At 45.7% G+C, this 16949-nt stretch overlaps 1 protein-coding gene across 1 annotated transcript in view; it reads right to left on the bottom strand.

Annotated features, from left to right (window-relative positions):
* The window catches only part of glis1b (GLIS family zinc finger 1b), a 126795-nt gene that overhangs the window by 92205 nt on the left and 17641 nt on the right, over positions 1-16949 (bottom strand). The window contains exons 2-3 of the mRNA XM_019896496.1: positions 6929-7121; positions 4728-6294 (exon numbers count right to left, since the gene is read on the bottom strand). Coding sequence (XP_019752055.1) covers positions 4728-6294; positions 6929-7121 — 1760 coding nt within the window. The remainder of the gene's footprint in view (positions 1-4727; positions 6295-6928; positions 7122-16949) is intronic.

Raw genomic sequence — 16949 nt, 5'->3', positions numbered from 1 at the left:
TTATACACACACACACACACACACACACACACACACACACACACACACACACACACACACTAATGTCTGGTCAACGCCTGTGTGTTATAATAAAGTTTAGAAAATAAAATAAAATAAAAATAGTGTCAGACCCACCAGTTGCTGTGTGCACCTTGTAAGCTGTGCGCATGCAGCAAGTGTTTTTTGGGGTGGCGGAGGGGAGGCTGCGTGCGGCGGTGGGGCCTGTTCTTGGAAGGATGCAAAGTGTTGGATGACATGACTGCAAAAAGATTGACTGGGAAACTTTTTCGCCCTGACATGAACTTGGCTCCGGTCCTCTCAATGAGGAAAAACAAGCAAGATCCCTCCATCCAGCGCTCGCGTTTTTGTTTGCCAAAACATCAGTCGCGCGCGCACGCCGCCAGCGGTTTCATCACACTAATGTCGCACATACACAGCGTTGACTTTTAGCATGATGACCGAGCAGAAGGGAGGAAACAACAAGGAGGAGGAGTAAGGATGAAATGATGTTTGTTTGTGCAAATAAATGACAAACTACGCAGCTACCTGTTGAAATCATTTGTCAAGCGCATGTCTGGCCAGGATCATTCCGGCATTGTTGGAAAGGTGGTCGGCACATGACCTTCACGTGGAGAAGTATTTGACATCCGCCTACGCCAAGTACACAGACTTGATTAGGTGCTTTTTGGGTACGTGCGCCAATTGAACAAACGTGAACGTGAAGTTTACGCTTCGAGGCCTTTCCGCAAAACGGGAATCTGGATGATTGTTTTCAGCAGGTAATCAAAAAGAACTCAGGGAGTGGAAAGTACACAATTCAGATTAAACACCAGTATATAAACACACACACACACACACACACACACACACATAAAGCGCACGATTTCGTCTCGGCAAATCAGCTACAAGGCAAATACAGTGCACACGTTGTAAATAAAATCCATCTTGCGCATCTATTTCACATCGTGCGGTTTAAGAATTTTTATTTTTTTTTTTTTTAGCTCTGAGGGTTAGCTTCAGAGAGCCGAAGAACAATATCAAAGTCTCAGACATCGTCAGGGAGACTCTTGCTGGATCTCTTTTTAATATTTATGCAGACATGACGGGGGGAGTGGGGAGAAAAAAAATGCAATAACGTAAAAACAACAAGTGAATTAGGCATGAAACACAACAGGATATTGCGGAGAGATTAAGTTGTTTCCTTCTCGCCAGCGTGTCCCTCGTTGCACCGCATAACAGCCCACGGCGCGTCTTTAATTGGAGCCCCAACGTGAGTTGCACAAGCTTTCTTGACGGTGGTGTCGTTGGCAGAGGGTTTCGGAGGAGTTCAACCCAAAATTAGGCTTTCATTTGGACAAAACGCATATTTTCAAGATGGTTTTAGTGAATTTACGAGTGAAAGTTAGGAGGGGGGGGGGGACAACAACAAAACCCTTAACCCTAATGGATTTATTTTTATGACCCAAAAAACAAAACTTTCATAACGTTTTACAGTGCATATAGTAGAATATCAGAAACATTTTCTTAAAGAAAAAAAAATTAACTGTAACTTATATTTAATTGTTTTTTACTATTTTATGGTGGATTTAGTAGGTGATCAAACACAAAGTATGCTTATTTAAATATTATTTAAAGATTCACATTCCTTTTTGACAGTTTACTAATAAAAAATAGAGAGAGAAAATTTTACTGTTGAACTTTAACCTCATTATTTTTAAAAGCAAGACAGTCGCAATCAAACCAAAAAGAAATCGGGAAACAAATTAAAAATCCATATCTTGAGATTTTTTTTTTTTTTTTGTGAGTTTATTATTTATTTTATGGCAAAAAAAAAAAGTTGACAGTTTTACAGTGCGCAGGACAACAAACAAAAAAAAAGCTCTTCAATTAGAAAAAAAAGACATAAAAATACATTATTTTAGTCAGTTTGCTCATAAAAAAATACGGAAGAAATGACCTCTTAAGAATTTGAAGATTTAAAAGATAAACAGAAATAGATGATTTATACCGATAACACAAACTGATGTTACCAAAAAAATAAAAAATAAAAATAACACCATGTCTGCCAAAAACAGTAAAATCCAACAAGGCCTGAAGATTATAAACCATCGCAAAACGCAGAGCAGCAGCATGTCACGTACGGCCGATTGCAACATTGGGAGAGAATTACACTGTCATCAGATGTCACGAGTCACAAACTTTATGGATTGAGCCTTGCTAATTCTTTTTTTTTTTGTTTGTTTTCCCTCCCTCCAAATGGCATCTCTTAAAATATTAGTCGTCGACAAACGTTGACAGGCTCAAGCGGGGGCCGGACATGAATTTGTGCCCCACAATAATGACGACTTCTCCTGCCAAGACGCAAGCACGCCGCGAGACACCAATTTAAGAGCTGCCAGAGAAGAGAGAGAGAGAGAGAGAGAGAGAGAGAGAGAGAGAGAGAGAGAGAGAGAGAGAGAGAGAGAAACAATATAGTTTGAATACTGTATGTTGAAAGGGAAGCAGGGAGTGTGTATCAGGAGAAGGGGGTGGGGGGGTCGTGTTATGTCTGGACGTGTGCAGACGTACACTTCACGAGGGTGCAATGGAATCTGCTGCTGGAAAGATAATAAAGGAGATCAGTGCTCCTCCCCCCCCCCCCTCCCCCCCGTCTTCCGTAAAGAGAACGTCTGATCTATTTCCGCTATAACAATTGCTCACATTCTTGAATGTCTTTGACCATTTTATGACCAAGAGCAAAAAAGACAAAAGGACAAAAAATAAAAAATAAAGTAGATATTTTCAGCAGGGGCAGCCCGGTGGTCCAGTGGTTAGCGTGTTGATCTCACAGTGCAGAGGTACCGGGTTCAATTCCAGCTTCGGCCTGCCTGTGTGGACTTTGCATGTTCTCCCCGGGCCTGCGTGGGTTTTCTCCGGGTACTCGGGTTTCCTCCCACATTCCAAAAACATGCTTGGCAGACTGATTGAACACTCAGAAATTGTCTCTAGGTGTGAGTGCGGATGGTTGTTCGCCTCTGTGTGCCCTGCGATTGGCTGGCAACCCGTTCAGGGTGTCCCCCGCCTACTGCCCGAAGACGGTCGGGATAGGCTCCAGCACCCCCCGCATATGGAAATGAATTGCAAGCAGACAATATACACGCAAACAATATATCGCCATTTTGAACGAATGTTAGCTTTTGGTGGACCTTCACATGATTGACTGTTTGACAAATCTACGGTGGTACCTCTACTTACGATGACATTTCTTAACTCTCAAATACTGTAAGTAGAGACACGTTTTCCATGTAAATGCCCTAATCCGTTCCAAGACCCCCACCAAAATTCAGACATCAATGTTTTATAAAGCATAAAAAAAGCATCAAAATATGTAACAAATACAAACGCTACCAACTCGCCCGTCTTGCGTCTCGCTACTCCAGACGACGAACTTTCTGGTGCTGTTTGGCTTGGACACGAGGCCAATTCACTTAATACTTGCGGGGCGGCTCAACGCGTAAAGCCCCCTACTTAAAAGGATCAAGTGCAGGCATTGTTTGGTTATGTTCACCATATGTGTTGGCTTTTCAGGATCCGAATCCCTTCTCCCAAAACGCCGGTGCTTGAGAAAATAAACACGGCTTTGCCCTACACAAATTGTGGACTAATTGTGTATTTGGACTAAATCATTCTTCAAGTCGGACTGCTTTTTCCATTTGCTAAGGGGCGCGGGGGAGTGACAGCTTGACATTGATCAGTGTGTTGACTTGTGGAATTGGAGCTTTACCTGTAACGCATACGACCGCAAAGTAGTGCTACGCGAGCGGCGGCTCACTTCTCGGCGTGGAAAAATAACATGTTCTCTTCACGTGTTCCACTAGACATACACAGGGATTGTAATGATAACTATTGTAAAGGGAAACCTACATTTGCCTTTCAATTTCAGTCTTTGTGATGGATGTGCTTGTTGATTTGAGCATTTTCTGGAACACGCCAGACCGTAAAGTATATAGAAAATGAGATTTCAAAATCATGAAAAAAAAAAAATAAAATACAGTTTCCTGTGGCTGCAGTACAGCACACCATGTCATCGGCACTCTTTTCCGCACAGCAACAACGAGGCGCTCTCAAGCGACCACGCCAGCGTACCACCTGTGTCCACACACACTCACGTAGGAGGTAAAACAATTAATAAAAAAAATAAATAAATTCTCGCTCTTCTGCCGTCTCTCTGTGGCATGCGTGCTCTCATGGCCAACAACAAGGCACTCTAAAGCGGCAAAAAGGTGCTGCAAAAATGTTCTTGATAATAAAAAATGTTACCTGTATATGCACCCCATCTAGTCTAAACATTCTGATTAATATTGTGTTTTTAAAATATGAAAAAGTCAGCAAAAAATATCTTATCCATCTCGGGGGGGTTCCGTCCAACATATTATTTTAAAGAAAATGCTTGACTTGGTTTTCCCTTAAATTGTGGTCAAGGGGTGACTCGGTGTGTCACTGGGCCCCATTTTTTTTTTACCCCCCAAAAATCAGGAAAACTGAAATTGTGAAAGCGGTTGAACGCTGAAGCGCCACAATTCAGTAGCACATAGTTCTCGGCGATCATTCCTTTATCGCAGCTACTGTGGGTGGCTCTGGAACCTACCCCCTGTGATAAGCTGGGGGGGTTCACTGGAGCATTTTATTTATGTATTTATTTTATTTTGCCACACACATTCAGTGTTTCCGTGCGGACGGAGACTCACCATACACTTGTTGGGTTTCTCCCCAGAGTGAACCCTCATGTGGATGAGCAGCTTGTAGCGGGCGTTGAAGGGCTTGTAGCGCCGGATGCATCCGGCCCAGAAGCAGGTGAAGTCCTCGCCTTTGCGCTGGTCAATGTGGACCTTTTCAATGTGCCTCACCAGCTCCTCCTGTTGCTCGTAGGCGGCGCTGCAGTCAATCCAGCGACACGACTGCTTATCGACCGGCGTGAGCCCGACTTCCTCGGTCTCCATGCCCGCGTGGGACCCGGCGGGGCCGCCGGACGATGACGACGACTTGAGTCCCAGGGACGAGCCCGGTGCCTGTTGATGGGTGTGGCTATTCAGAAGCCCACCGCCCGCATATTGGTGCAGGTGGTACGGCGGCAGCATGGCGGCGCGAGGGTGCTGATGGAGGTGGCGGACGTGCCCATTGCGCCCGCTTAAGTGATGGTGGTAGCGGTGCTGCAAAAGTTCATCGTCGCTGGGGGTGAAGTCATCTAAGGGCTCCTGCTTGAGGGTGGCCCCCGATCTTTGGCTCATGTCCAGCAGAGCCCCCGTGACGGCCCCTGATCTTTGGTTCCTATCGAGGACGGCCCCGGTTTCAGGCCCCGATCTTTGGCTCCTGTCCATCAGAGCCCCGGCTTCCGGCGCCGCTTGCAGCGTCCCCGACATTAGCATGAATAACCCCGAGCCATCCGACGAGCCTCCTCCGCCCCCTCCCGCATTCCCCAGGGGGGTCCCTCCGGCCCCGCGGCCTAGCTGCATGGAGCCCCGCTCCTCGCACTGTCCCTGGCCTTGCTCCGGCTCCGACGAAGACACCGACGAAGAGGATGAGGAGCAGGAAGAGGGCAGGGACAGCAGGCAGGTGGCAGGTGAGTTTGATAGCTGACAGCTCTCCTGCAGCGAGCTCCGCCGGGGGCTCTGGTGCTGCGCGGATTTGCGGGGGGCTTCCCGAGAGCAGGGGATATTCGGCGGGGATGTTGACGACGAAGAGGAGGAGGACGAGGGAGAGGAAAACCTGCCGCTGCTCGCGTGGCCGGGCGAGAGGTTGGCGCGGAAGCCGTTGACGCGAGCCACCATGGACGTCTGCGAGGAGGCGCAGATGATGGCGGTGATGTTGATCTCCTCCGAGGCGGTCCCGGTGGCAGACGGAGAATCCGCGGCGGCGGACTGCGAGGCCGGCGAAAGGCGACGTCTTTTCAGAGCGCCGGTGCCGAGCTGACGCGCCGAATGACGGGAGCTCGTTGGGGACAAAGCCGACGGGGAGGAGCCGTCTTCATTATTAAAAGGTTGCGCCGCATCGGCCGATGCGGCGTTGCCCACGACGCACATGCTATCTCTGCCGTTGCCGCCACCGGGCGCCATCTCGTCCCTCGACGTCCTCAGAACGATGCCGGACCTCGAGTCGTGAAAGCCAGTTTGGATTCCGGGCACCATGTTTGAAACGGTGTAGCCCATCGCATCCTCTTCCTTGATGGAATACGCTAGAGCCGACGGAGCCCCGTTGGCACCGCCGCAGCTCAGGCCGGGTGAGGCCCCGGGCAGGGTCCTCTGAAAAGTGGATGACCTACATTGAGGGGGACCAAAAAAAAAAAAAAAAAAAAGAGACATCACAAAGAGAGGAACATGAGCTCCATCATCTTCGCAACCGTTGACAGACGCAGACCCATTCACTGGAAGTCAAACGAAAGCGGGTTTTCTGATATCTGCACTTTTTCGACTTTTTTTTTTTTTTTTTGTCAAGACAGGCTGGTTACTTTTTTCAATTCTTCTCGACGGGTGAAACTAAATCGGGAGACTATAAACCGGCGTTTATTACTAAGATTAGAAAGGCCGACAGCAGTTGAGACTGAGAGGCCACTGGCTTGAGGGACCGCCTGACATCCTTTGATGGCACAAAAAAAAAAAAGGGGGTTTAAACCCAAGCCCAACATTGGGGGATAAATATGGAGTCACCTGTTTCTGGTGGCCCTAATTGCAGCCTCGGAAAGCGTTTGTCCATTACAATGCTGCGTATTATGGTGGGAATCTTTGCCTTTTTTTTGCCCCCCCACCTACGCCCCGCCCCACCCACCAACCCACTCAAAGAAAAACAGAGCCACAGAAATATTATCGAGGGTTGCGCGGAGGCAACTATTTGCCGTTTAGCCGAACAGACACGTAATTGTTTATGAGAAGTAGAAGCGGCGGCGGCGGCTTACCTGGCGTCCTGGTGAGGGCTGTCCTGCAGAAGAAGATCAGGCGCAGGACTGTCACACTGGAGGCTCTGCGGGTAAAGTCCCCCAGGGTGACCCCCCAAGGGCAGCGGCAAACTCTGCCCACATGGCATCAAGGTGCCCTGGGTGGCCCCCAGCTCAGCGTCGCCGTTCTTTGCTAAGCTGTAGCCGCCGTGACCTGGAAGCAGAGCGGCGGCGACGTGACACTAATGAATGCACAAAAAAAAACGGAAAGAGTCATGTTATAGATCAGAACTGGTGGTTGTTGAACTTTGACACACTTGTCATCTTTTTTTTTTTTTAATTAAGGCCCGCAGACCCCATTTTGAGAGCCTCGGCTCACGATCCGCTAATGACTCTTTGTTTCTACCCGCCCATGACCCAATGTTTGTAGGTGATGATGCAAAGCGGTTCAAGTTGAAAAGCAGATCGCCGTCAACAGCCGTCGGAACGAGCGATCGCGAAGATGCGACTAGAAATCGAAGCCATTCGGAATGCCCTGAAGAAGAAATCCGGGAACCGCAGACTTCCGATGTTGTCTTGAATGTCAAATGATGCAACGCCACTGCTGATATATCGGGGGGCCATTTGGCGAAAAAAAAAATGACAGGCAGGGTAATGGCAATGAGAAATCATCTCTAATATTAGTGTTGGTGCAACTGAAGCAAACTCAAATTACATGTGTCCGGAAAACCGATTCAGCCAAGCGCAATGTCATAAGTCATTTTGTATAAATAATGCCATTCCATGAGCCCGCGCGCGCACTTGTCAGGTAAATCATGAGGTTTTTTTTTTTTTGTTTTTTCTTTTGCTCAATTGACTGTTCACTGAATGATTGATGGCGGGATTTTTCCAAACCCTCCAATAATTAATAACTTTTATACGTTCATCCCATCTGCAAATAATCAGATGGTGCGGGACACCAATGGGACAGTGTTGGTTACCCGCCCGGTGAATCTGCTTTTTTTTTTTTTTTCCCTTCCCACTCTAACACATTTAGATCCCCCCCTTTATCGAGATGTATCATCATCTCAGTCAAGCGTGAGGATTTGATACGCTTTGCGGGCACATCCGCAATACCACACGATTAACGAGGAGGCACACAGTGGCGGTGTGCGAACATGACTCGGAGGGAGGAAAACACGATGAGGAAATGTTGACAGAAAGGCAGCCAATATCCCCAAGCCGCCACTTTGAACGGCAGCCGCACGTGTCGCCGCTTCCCGCTTGCCTGACTCAATTTCGCAACGGCATTTTCTGCTCGAGATGTCACTCCGTGTGTAACTGCTCACCCCTTCCCTCTCTGCTCGCCGAGGAGGAGGCGAAAAAAAAAAAAAAAAACATGACTGGCAACCAATTAAACTTGAAAGAGGCTGATTGTTTACTCACGTCAGCAAGCAGCCAATCATATTGTGGCATTCTCAGAAGTCCCCTCAGAAAGAAAAGTGGCAAAAAAAAAAAAATGTGTTGAATTTATTCCATTTTATTTCGTCAAGTGGTTGCACGACAATCATCTGGATCCAAACACATTGTTTTAAGTAGATGTATCGTCTACTCAGAACAACTGTTCAAAATGATATCTGGGGAAAAAAAAAACAATAGGAAAAGAATTAGCGACTTTTGGGACATCCTGTATTTGGTTGATTTTTTTTTTTTTTTTTTTTTTTAAAGAAAGTTAGTACCAATGTGAAGTGATTGATTCCTTCTGAATGAAAGCATGGCATGGCAAAAAATGAATAAATCAAAAATTCAAAGGAAGAATCAGAAAGTGGAGCATAAACGGGTTCACCACTAACCACCGTACTGCGCTTCTTAACAATCTAGTAATCAGCGCAGGGATCGGCACCAAAAACTCCGCCTTGGCCCGTTCCCAACCATACCACAAAGCTTTGTAAAAATAAATCGCACAATACTTTCTGTGTAATCCAAACAAATGGACAAACATGCGGTGATGAAAACATCACCTCCTCGGTGGAAGTGATAACAGATGGAGAGGTAGAGTAAATGTTGAAGACAAAAAAAAAGTAGGAGGACGTTTGGAAAATCTGACTTTTTTTTTTTTTTTTTTTAACAGGGGTTGACAAGAGGAGAAAAAAAAAGAAAATAAGAGGACGTTGTGAGCCACGAGTCACGCTCGGCAACAAAAACAGGCCTTGGTACGCTGCGAGCCCGCGGCGAATGATGGAGCTCTGGCGGTGACGTGGGTCGCGGCGTCAACGCAAACAAGCGCAGAAAAAGGAAACGCAAGAGACACAAACAGTGCGCGGTCGCCAAGGGGATGCTGCGAGCAACCCTGCTTTCACTCAAAGGTGACGGTCTGTTTTCCAGCACGCCTATATTTTCTCGGGATTAAAACCCACCGAATGCGCTCGTCCCGTCTGTGTTCGTCATCACAAAATGTCATCAAATCAACCCCATCGGCAGTCGAGGGAGCGCGACGATTGCACACAAATGCAAAATGAAAGCACTCACAAGGAGCAATATTCATCTCATCACCTGACAAAGAGATGACACACAAACAAAATCCTAGAGAAGCTCAATATATTCTCATGTGCGGATCGCCAGTCAAACAGTTTTCCTCTGACCAACCAATCAGAGGATGGAAAAGTTGTGATGTCATCATCTGAGGTGAATTCGAAAATGGTCGCAATCACAGCCCCGCTGCTGATGGAGTTGAAGTTGCACCGGCCGGCACGACAGATTCTGAAGTCCCGGGGCAGATTAGACTGACATGGCAACACAGAGAGGCTGAAATGTGATTGGACAAAAAATAAATAAAAAATATCCGCATCCACTTACTGGAAGCAGTTTGCAGAAATGCAACGAAATGAGGAGACTCGACCTTTGGGAATAATTGAAAATAATTCAGTGGAGTGGTTTGATTTTATTTATGCACAGTCAACTTGAGACTTGAGTAAACCAAAAACATACAATACACAGTGGCCATGGGAAAATGGTGTGATTATTATTTTTTGAATGGGGGGGGAAAATGCATGTCGTTGAAAATCTCATGTCATCTTTTGATGTTATTTTACGTCAGATGCAAACCGACTCAATGGTTGCTTTGATGAGTGCGATGTTGATTTATTTTTTCTCATTTTTCCTCTGCGTCGTGTCGTAAAAGTCACGTTGTGATGACGTGAAGAGTGTTTTGTGATGAAGGTCCCGATTGCACCCGCCCCCCGTTGTGCGACGGTGGGTGATTTACACTCTCGCTTAACGGAATCGGTTCTGCTCGAGAAATCTTGCGGCTCAAACATATGCCGGCTCGGATTGGACCCAGAAGTAATTTTGGACTGAATGAGCCGTGGAAATTGAACGTTGGGTATTTTAGATGAGCGTTGCACGCTCGCCTTCGGTCAGGAAGCCGAAGTCAAATGGAGCATCGAGGGACGGCGGCGCGAAATAGCCGTCGCGGAGGAAGCGCTGTGGCTTCGGTTGACTCGGTCAAGCTCGACTGATTTGAAGACTCCCATAATTTGAGCGGAACAATATCGTGGGGGCTTCTGTTCAATGTGCATTGGGCTGCTCCTGCTGGCGTGCGCGCCTTGGCCACGTGGGGTCAGTATAATACCGACATACGGTTACGCAGGACTGTACACGGAGACGGTCGCCGGCTCCTTAATAAGGCAGAAATATGACTTGCTCTTCGCAGAGGATAATGAATACATGCATGTTATGTATGCCGATGCTTGTTATCCGATTCCCAGCAAGAAGGTTTAGATATTTGTTGCGTAAAGGAACCTACACCATAAAAAAAGGGTGGTATTCAATAGCCCGTCGGTGGCGTTTTGCGTTGTTTGTTAGCATGAAGCTAAACAAACTTTATTCAAGCAAAGTTGAGTCGTTTTAAACACACAACTTGTTATTTTCGTTGTTTTATGTTCAGTTTGAAAATAAACATCGACTGGGAGTGGCAATAAACAGCTTGAAGCCTCTTTTTGGAAGATTTGCTACACAAACCGCCGCTTGCTGTGAAGCGACTCGATTTGAGTTCCCCGCCGCCATGGAGCAGTCTTCTCTCAAGGCGCCATTGTAGTAGAGGAGAAACTCAACAAATTACACGTTCGGTGGTTCGTCCGGGCGTGAACAAGGACCACAGAAGAAGACCCGTCCGTGTTTCTTACGAGAAAAATTAGCAACAACGGCACAGAGGGGATGGAAATTGTCGACAGACATTGGAGGAAAAACAGAGGCAGGACACTGTCCAGAGACACCTGGTGCAAATTCAGCACACATGTGTTGGCCCATCTAGCCAAACAGCCACTGATGTCAGCATTACTAACAAAGAAAAAAAAAAAAGAAAACGAAAGAAGGCCTCTATTGTTTTCGACTTCTCGCGCCTCCTCCCCGCCACACTTCAACGTACAACAAAACTCTCAAAAGAACGGAGGCGAGAAACAGCCGCTGCTGATAACAGCAAAGTCTAATAATATCCTCTGCTACGTCTTAAGTGGCATCTTCCGTTCCTTAAATGTCCTCAAGCGTTGCTCGCCCTGCCGCTTCGCCTGCGTAATTGGCACGCGGGGAGCAGAAGTTGGAAGAGGAAAGCAAAGGGTGGTTCATCCAAGCAGGCCACACCCCTTAAAGGCGCACATCCAGTGCGTGCAAATCCTTGAACCCGACCAATACGCTCGGGTCATTTGAGAAGCAGTTTCCAGGTGCGTATGATTGCTTTTGACAATCCTGCTACCATAAGCCTGCTCTGATGTCACCAATTTGTCATCGGCGACTTCCCCTTTTTTTTTTTTTTGGGGGTCCAAATCCTTCGGGAAGGCAAGCCCAACGCAGCTGTAAAAGCACAAGGCTGAAAACTACAGAAGGGAAGAAATGAATGAGCGTGAAACGTTTTAAAACGCCGTCCGGGGCGTCTGTGATATGCGGGTACACGGGATATGTGGTAGGCGGGGGACACCCTGAACCGGTTGCCAGCCAATCGCAGGGCACGCAGAGACGAACAATCATCCGCGCTCACAATCAATTCAAGGGACAATTTTTGAGTGTTCAATCAGCATCTCACGCATGTTTTTGGAAGGTGGGAGGAAACCGGAGTACCCGGAGAAAACCCACGCAGGCACAGGGACAGCATGCAAACTCCACACAAGAAGGCCGGAGCTGGAATCGAACCTCTGCACTGTGAGGTCGATGCGCCAACCATCAACATACTCTACTCCGAATAGTCCCATCATGAGAGCAACATCCGAGTTCCTCTATTAGGATGCTAAATTGTCCGACTAGTAAGAACGGATCATAGCAATATGTGAACCTTAAGATGGATATCAAGGATAAAGCATTGACTGCATTTGAAATCCATCAGAAGGTCCAGGTACTCGTGCCCAAGAATAACTTTGGCGTACGAGTGGGACAACGAGATGCGAATCAAATCCCGTTCCGTAAATCGCGGTCTCCCGCAACTTTCTGCCGCGTCATAATTCCACGCACAGACGACAGCAGCGCTCCATCCGATCGACACAATGCCTGGACGCTATTATAGCCTGTGATTGCTGGTAATCTGTTTCTCTTTTTTTTTTTTTTTTTTTTTTTTTTTTTTGAAAGCTTACCGCGACGGTTCATTTTCGATAATTCCTGCCGCTTCCTTTTAAGTCACCAAAGAATCGTGTTAAGTGGCCGGAGTGAGAGCGCTTGTGTTGGCGTTTAAAGCGTCCGAGTATTTGGAGACGTACGGTTGAAATGAAAAGCAGATGTGCTGATGGATAGGTGCTTTTGAGGAGAGGAAAAGTGTGTGTGTGTGTGTGTGTGTGGGGGGCGTAGACCCCCCCCCCGCTTCTTTTTTTGAGGAAAGGGGATGTCACGGGTTTGATGCAAACATCTGTACCTGAAGTGCAACAAGCTGCCAAAACCGCAAGACGAATGCCTCTGGAAATCCAACGCGACACCTCAAACGTTCCCACTTTGGCTCCACAAATCACAACATTCAGCACGTAAGCGGCTCATAATAACCCGTCGGCGTCATAATTGATATCACAGATACCGCTCCGGCGCAAAATTCCATTCAAACGCTTCACAACATTCAGGAGGTGAGCGGTACTCTTGTTTTTTTTTTTTCAGATTTCAAGAAAGGGAAAGCGATGTTACACCTTTCGCTTTTTTTTTTCCTCCATCGCGCGCGAGTCCCACAAAAATGGCACTTTCTGTTTTCGTATTTCTTTGCAGTCTGATTGTCTCTCGCGTTTCATCCAGAGGCTACAAGTGTGCGACAACGCCAGAGAGAGAGAGAGAGAGAGAGGGTCACTTGTCCGCTACAGATGTTGCGTATTAAGGTCCAAAGCCCTTCCCGGCTTTTTCTGAATTTCATAACTCGTGTCTGTATTTGTGTCTGCGGCAAAAAAAAGGCCCGGAACTTATTTGTTGGCTTTGTCATGGATGTATGATTGAAAAAGCTCGGGGGCACAAGTAAATGAAAAATAACAACGTCTAGAGAGAGAGAGAGAGAGAGAGAGAGAGAGAGAGGGTGCTTCTTTCAAGCAGGTGCCGAATGAGGGGAAGGGGGGGAAAACTCAATTAAATGATTACACGTGCACAAAAATGTTTTTTTTTTTTTTTGCAGCCGGATTATTGGCAACGGCAGACATGAGAACTTCCATGGGGATAAAATTCAATTTGTTGTTTTTAGCCGCTCTCAAGCGGGCGTCTTAACTTGCTCGATTTTTCTCATGGTCGCTTGACCAAAAAAAAAGAAAAAAAATTTGCAAATTATTTGTTAATATGAAAGATAAAACTTCTTAAGTCGTCCAGCAGCAAGTAGAATAATTGTTAGACATACAGCCAAAAACATGGAACAATACAGTGGTACCTGGAGACGTCACCCGGGTGGGTTTTTTTTGTTTGTTTTGTTTTGTTTTTTTGCTTTGAGAACAAAAAAAAAAAATGGATGTAAAGTGCTGTCCGGCAGCGCTGAACTCAACTCAACTGATATTAAGCAGCAGTTTGGAAGATAGTGAGCTGTCAAACTAAACATATAACAAATAGAATTACGCGATGTGTATTTAAAACACCCACAAAATCAATTTAGCTTCATGCTAACACCGAATGGGAAATGCCATAGCTGAACTAACAAACGCAACAAAAGCGCCACAACTTAGACCTACTCTGAGCTGGTCTAAAGTCAATGCATAATCAGCTTTATGGGTGAACTTCATTTGACTCTGCAATTACAATTTTAGTTATTGATACAATTGTCTTCATCACACTGTTTGCATTTTGACAACTTGAAATCTACCGACTGGTCGAAAGTACCTTGCCATCAAATAGTAAGTGCCCGCTGAGCTTCAAGTGTCACAGCGAAACACAGATTTACTCGCTATATTCATCAATTTTGCTACCTACCCGAGTCACTACATTTTAAAAAAAAGCTACTTGCAAGTTCAATTAGAGAAAGACAGAAAATTATTAAGAGACTCCAGCCCCTGTCGTTACTCACTAAGCCACGCCTCCAAAAGTTCCATGTTAAAAAAAACATTTATTTGCCTACAATCTCAGGTGTTTTTTTTTAGGTGATAGATTAAATTTTTTTTCTATTTTTTTTTCTTTTGATTTTTTGGGGGGTGTCTGGAATTAATTAATGGCATTTCAAATCAGCTCTATGGGGAGATGTATTTGAAATCGTAACGCTAAGCACCACATCAGTAACATAAGCACTTGAAAACATTTTTGCAGCCGTATAGGGGCTTTACTGCACTCGCACAAAAAAAAAAAAAGCGGCAATAAAAACAAGATGATTATTACCGTAATCACAAAAATCGAGATTATTTTACAATATGCACAGTCCACAAACCACATAAAAAGGTCACCACTTGGACAATTACTATCAAAACAAGGATTTTGTCCAGAAACCAAGATGTTGCCAAGATTAATCAGAAAAGCATCACAAAGCGTTTTGTCATCAGCCAAACCACATCCCATAAGTGGACAGAAAAGAGACTCTGAGTGGTGGCGGAATGCGAGGCGGTCAGAAACGGACACCTTTTATAGTTACTTTTGGTACATTTGTCAGCAAAAAGTGCCAGGGTAGGAAGAAAAGTGATTGACTACTGTTAACATACCGATTACATGAATGTTTTGTGTTTCTGCTCGCGCTGCCGGATAGTCTCCAAACAATTACGATTTTTTTTTAAAAATCTAAATTGGTCCAGCAGAATCTCCAATCAGCTTTTCCCAATTGACATGCCATTAATCCATTCCAGCCGCCCTCTCAAAAAATGCAATCCGCTTTTTAATAAGGATAATAATACTATCACTCTATACTATGCCCCCCCCAAAGAAAATAAATAAATAAATAAATAAATAAATAAAAGAAATGCATAAATCCGCAGATGCCCAACAGTAAGTCACAGTAATTGTAGTCATTCTTTGCAGAGGATAAAGAACATACGCCTATGACTATTGTTATTTGATAAGTGAGTTGAGTTGCTACCATATTTATACTACTGATATTTGCTCGCGGAGCTATGGCTCATATCATGAAACCGTTTGAGCGTCTGCCATCAGGAAGTGTGTGGGAAATCCTGGTGAAAAGGTTTGTTGGACCGGTGCGTCACACAGCTCCAGAACCGGGCCAGAATTCAGCACGGGTGCTTCAAAGTCAGACCGTTGGCTTATGAGGTGATCCGTTGACAAACTCCAACCCTCGTATGAGGTTTTGAGGCCCCACCTACACTATACTGTATTTTTCTTTTTTTTTAATGGAACCATAAAATCATTGTGCAATTGTCAGGGTAGAAGCAGATGCGCACAAGCGTCCCATTTACTGACTACACTGGCACATTTTGACAACAGAGACTCTCCACACTTGGCTTTTTAACTACGGGTAAGAAATACTGTAACAAAACTAGTTCAATATGACTGTAAAACACCCCAAAAATACCCATTTTATATACAGTTAGACAGCTGGGTCTCGTCTTGTGTTATGTTTTATACAACACAGTGCTATCTTCGATCACTTTCATTATTTTACTTCGGGAAAATTAGTTCTGAAAGGAATCGAGCTCGACCTTGGAGGTTCCACCGTAAAAGTCATCTCACATAGGGGATACGTCTTCTCTGGATTGGACGTGTATCGTTCTGTCTTGAGTTCATCCCTGCATCGGGGGGCCCGTTCATTGCGGTCTGAGAAGCTGTCAGTGCAAAACTCACAGCGCGCCTTCAGTTTTCTTCAGCCGTCACCCAATATTTACACGCAAAGCCCAAGTTGTGAGAGAATCCGATTGAACACAGATGTCGGGGAAATTCTTGTGAAATGACAGTGGCCAAAACACAACCGCAAAACATGAGAGTATGCTGGTACCGAAGACGCAAGGAGGATCACGGAGCATTAGCAACCCGCCGACGCTTGCAATTTGACAAGCGGACTTCTGTAAAACAAGTGACCGATTCGCAGCAATTACTGCATCCAGTCAACTCCCGTTTTTCGTGGGGGGATATGTTCCAGATCCGCATGCGATAGGTGGAAATCCACAATGTCGGGACCACAAGAGAAACACTTTCAAGTTTTACCACTCCTTTGCAGTTTTGGTTTGATATATGATCTTGTCCTATTTATCTCATCTGCCTGCACCTTTATCAAATCCACCAAAATTGCTTTACACCACCTGCGCCACAATTTAGACCTGCTCCTACTTTCTGTCACCAAGTCATCACGTGCGCCGCAGGCGTGTAAAAAGAAAGACTCTCAGTTAGCCAGAACGCCCAGCTTGGTCTGCCAAATTCCCAAAGACGGTAAGCTAGTAAGCTAGCTAGTAAGCTAGCAGTTTTTACACTGAGCGCACCAGCCCAAAATGTTAACCCAAACTCAGCGTTAGCTTAATTCTTCGAGGGGAAGCTTGTTGTTTAAAAGCGGGCCCAAAAACCAGATGTTTTGAGAGCCAAAAGGGGGACGACTCCGATTTCACTTCCTACTTCTTTGTTATATCAGCAAAAAATAACCAGATCTTATCTTTGAAATGGATACCCCCAAAGCACGCGTAACAGCTTGAACTTTTTATGTTTC

Source organism: Hippocampus comes, unplaced genomic scaffold (assembly GCF_001891065.2).
Source record: "Hippocampus comes isolate QL1 unplaced genomic scaffold, H_comes_QL1_v1.1 scaffold22, whole genome shotgun sequence".
Taxonomy (NCBI): domain Eukaryota; kingdom Metazoa; phylum Chordata; class Actinopteri; order Syngnathiformes; family Syngnathidae; genus Hippocampus; species Hippocampus comes.
Note: the sequence above shows the minus strand (reverse complement) of the source record. Positions and strands in the feature narration are given on the sequence as shown.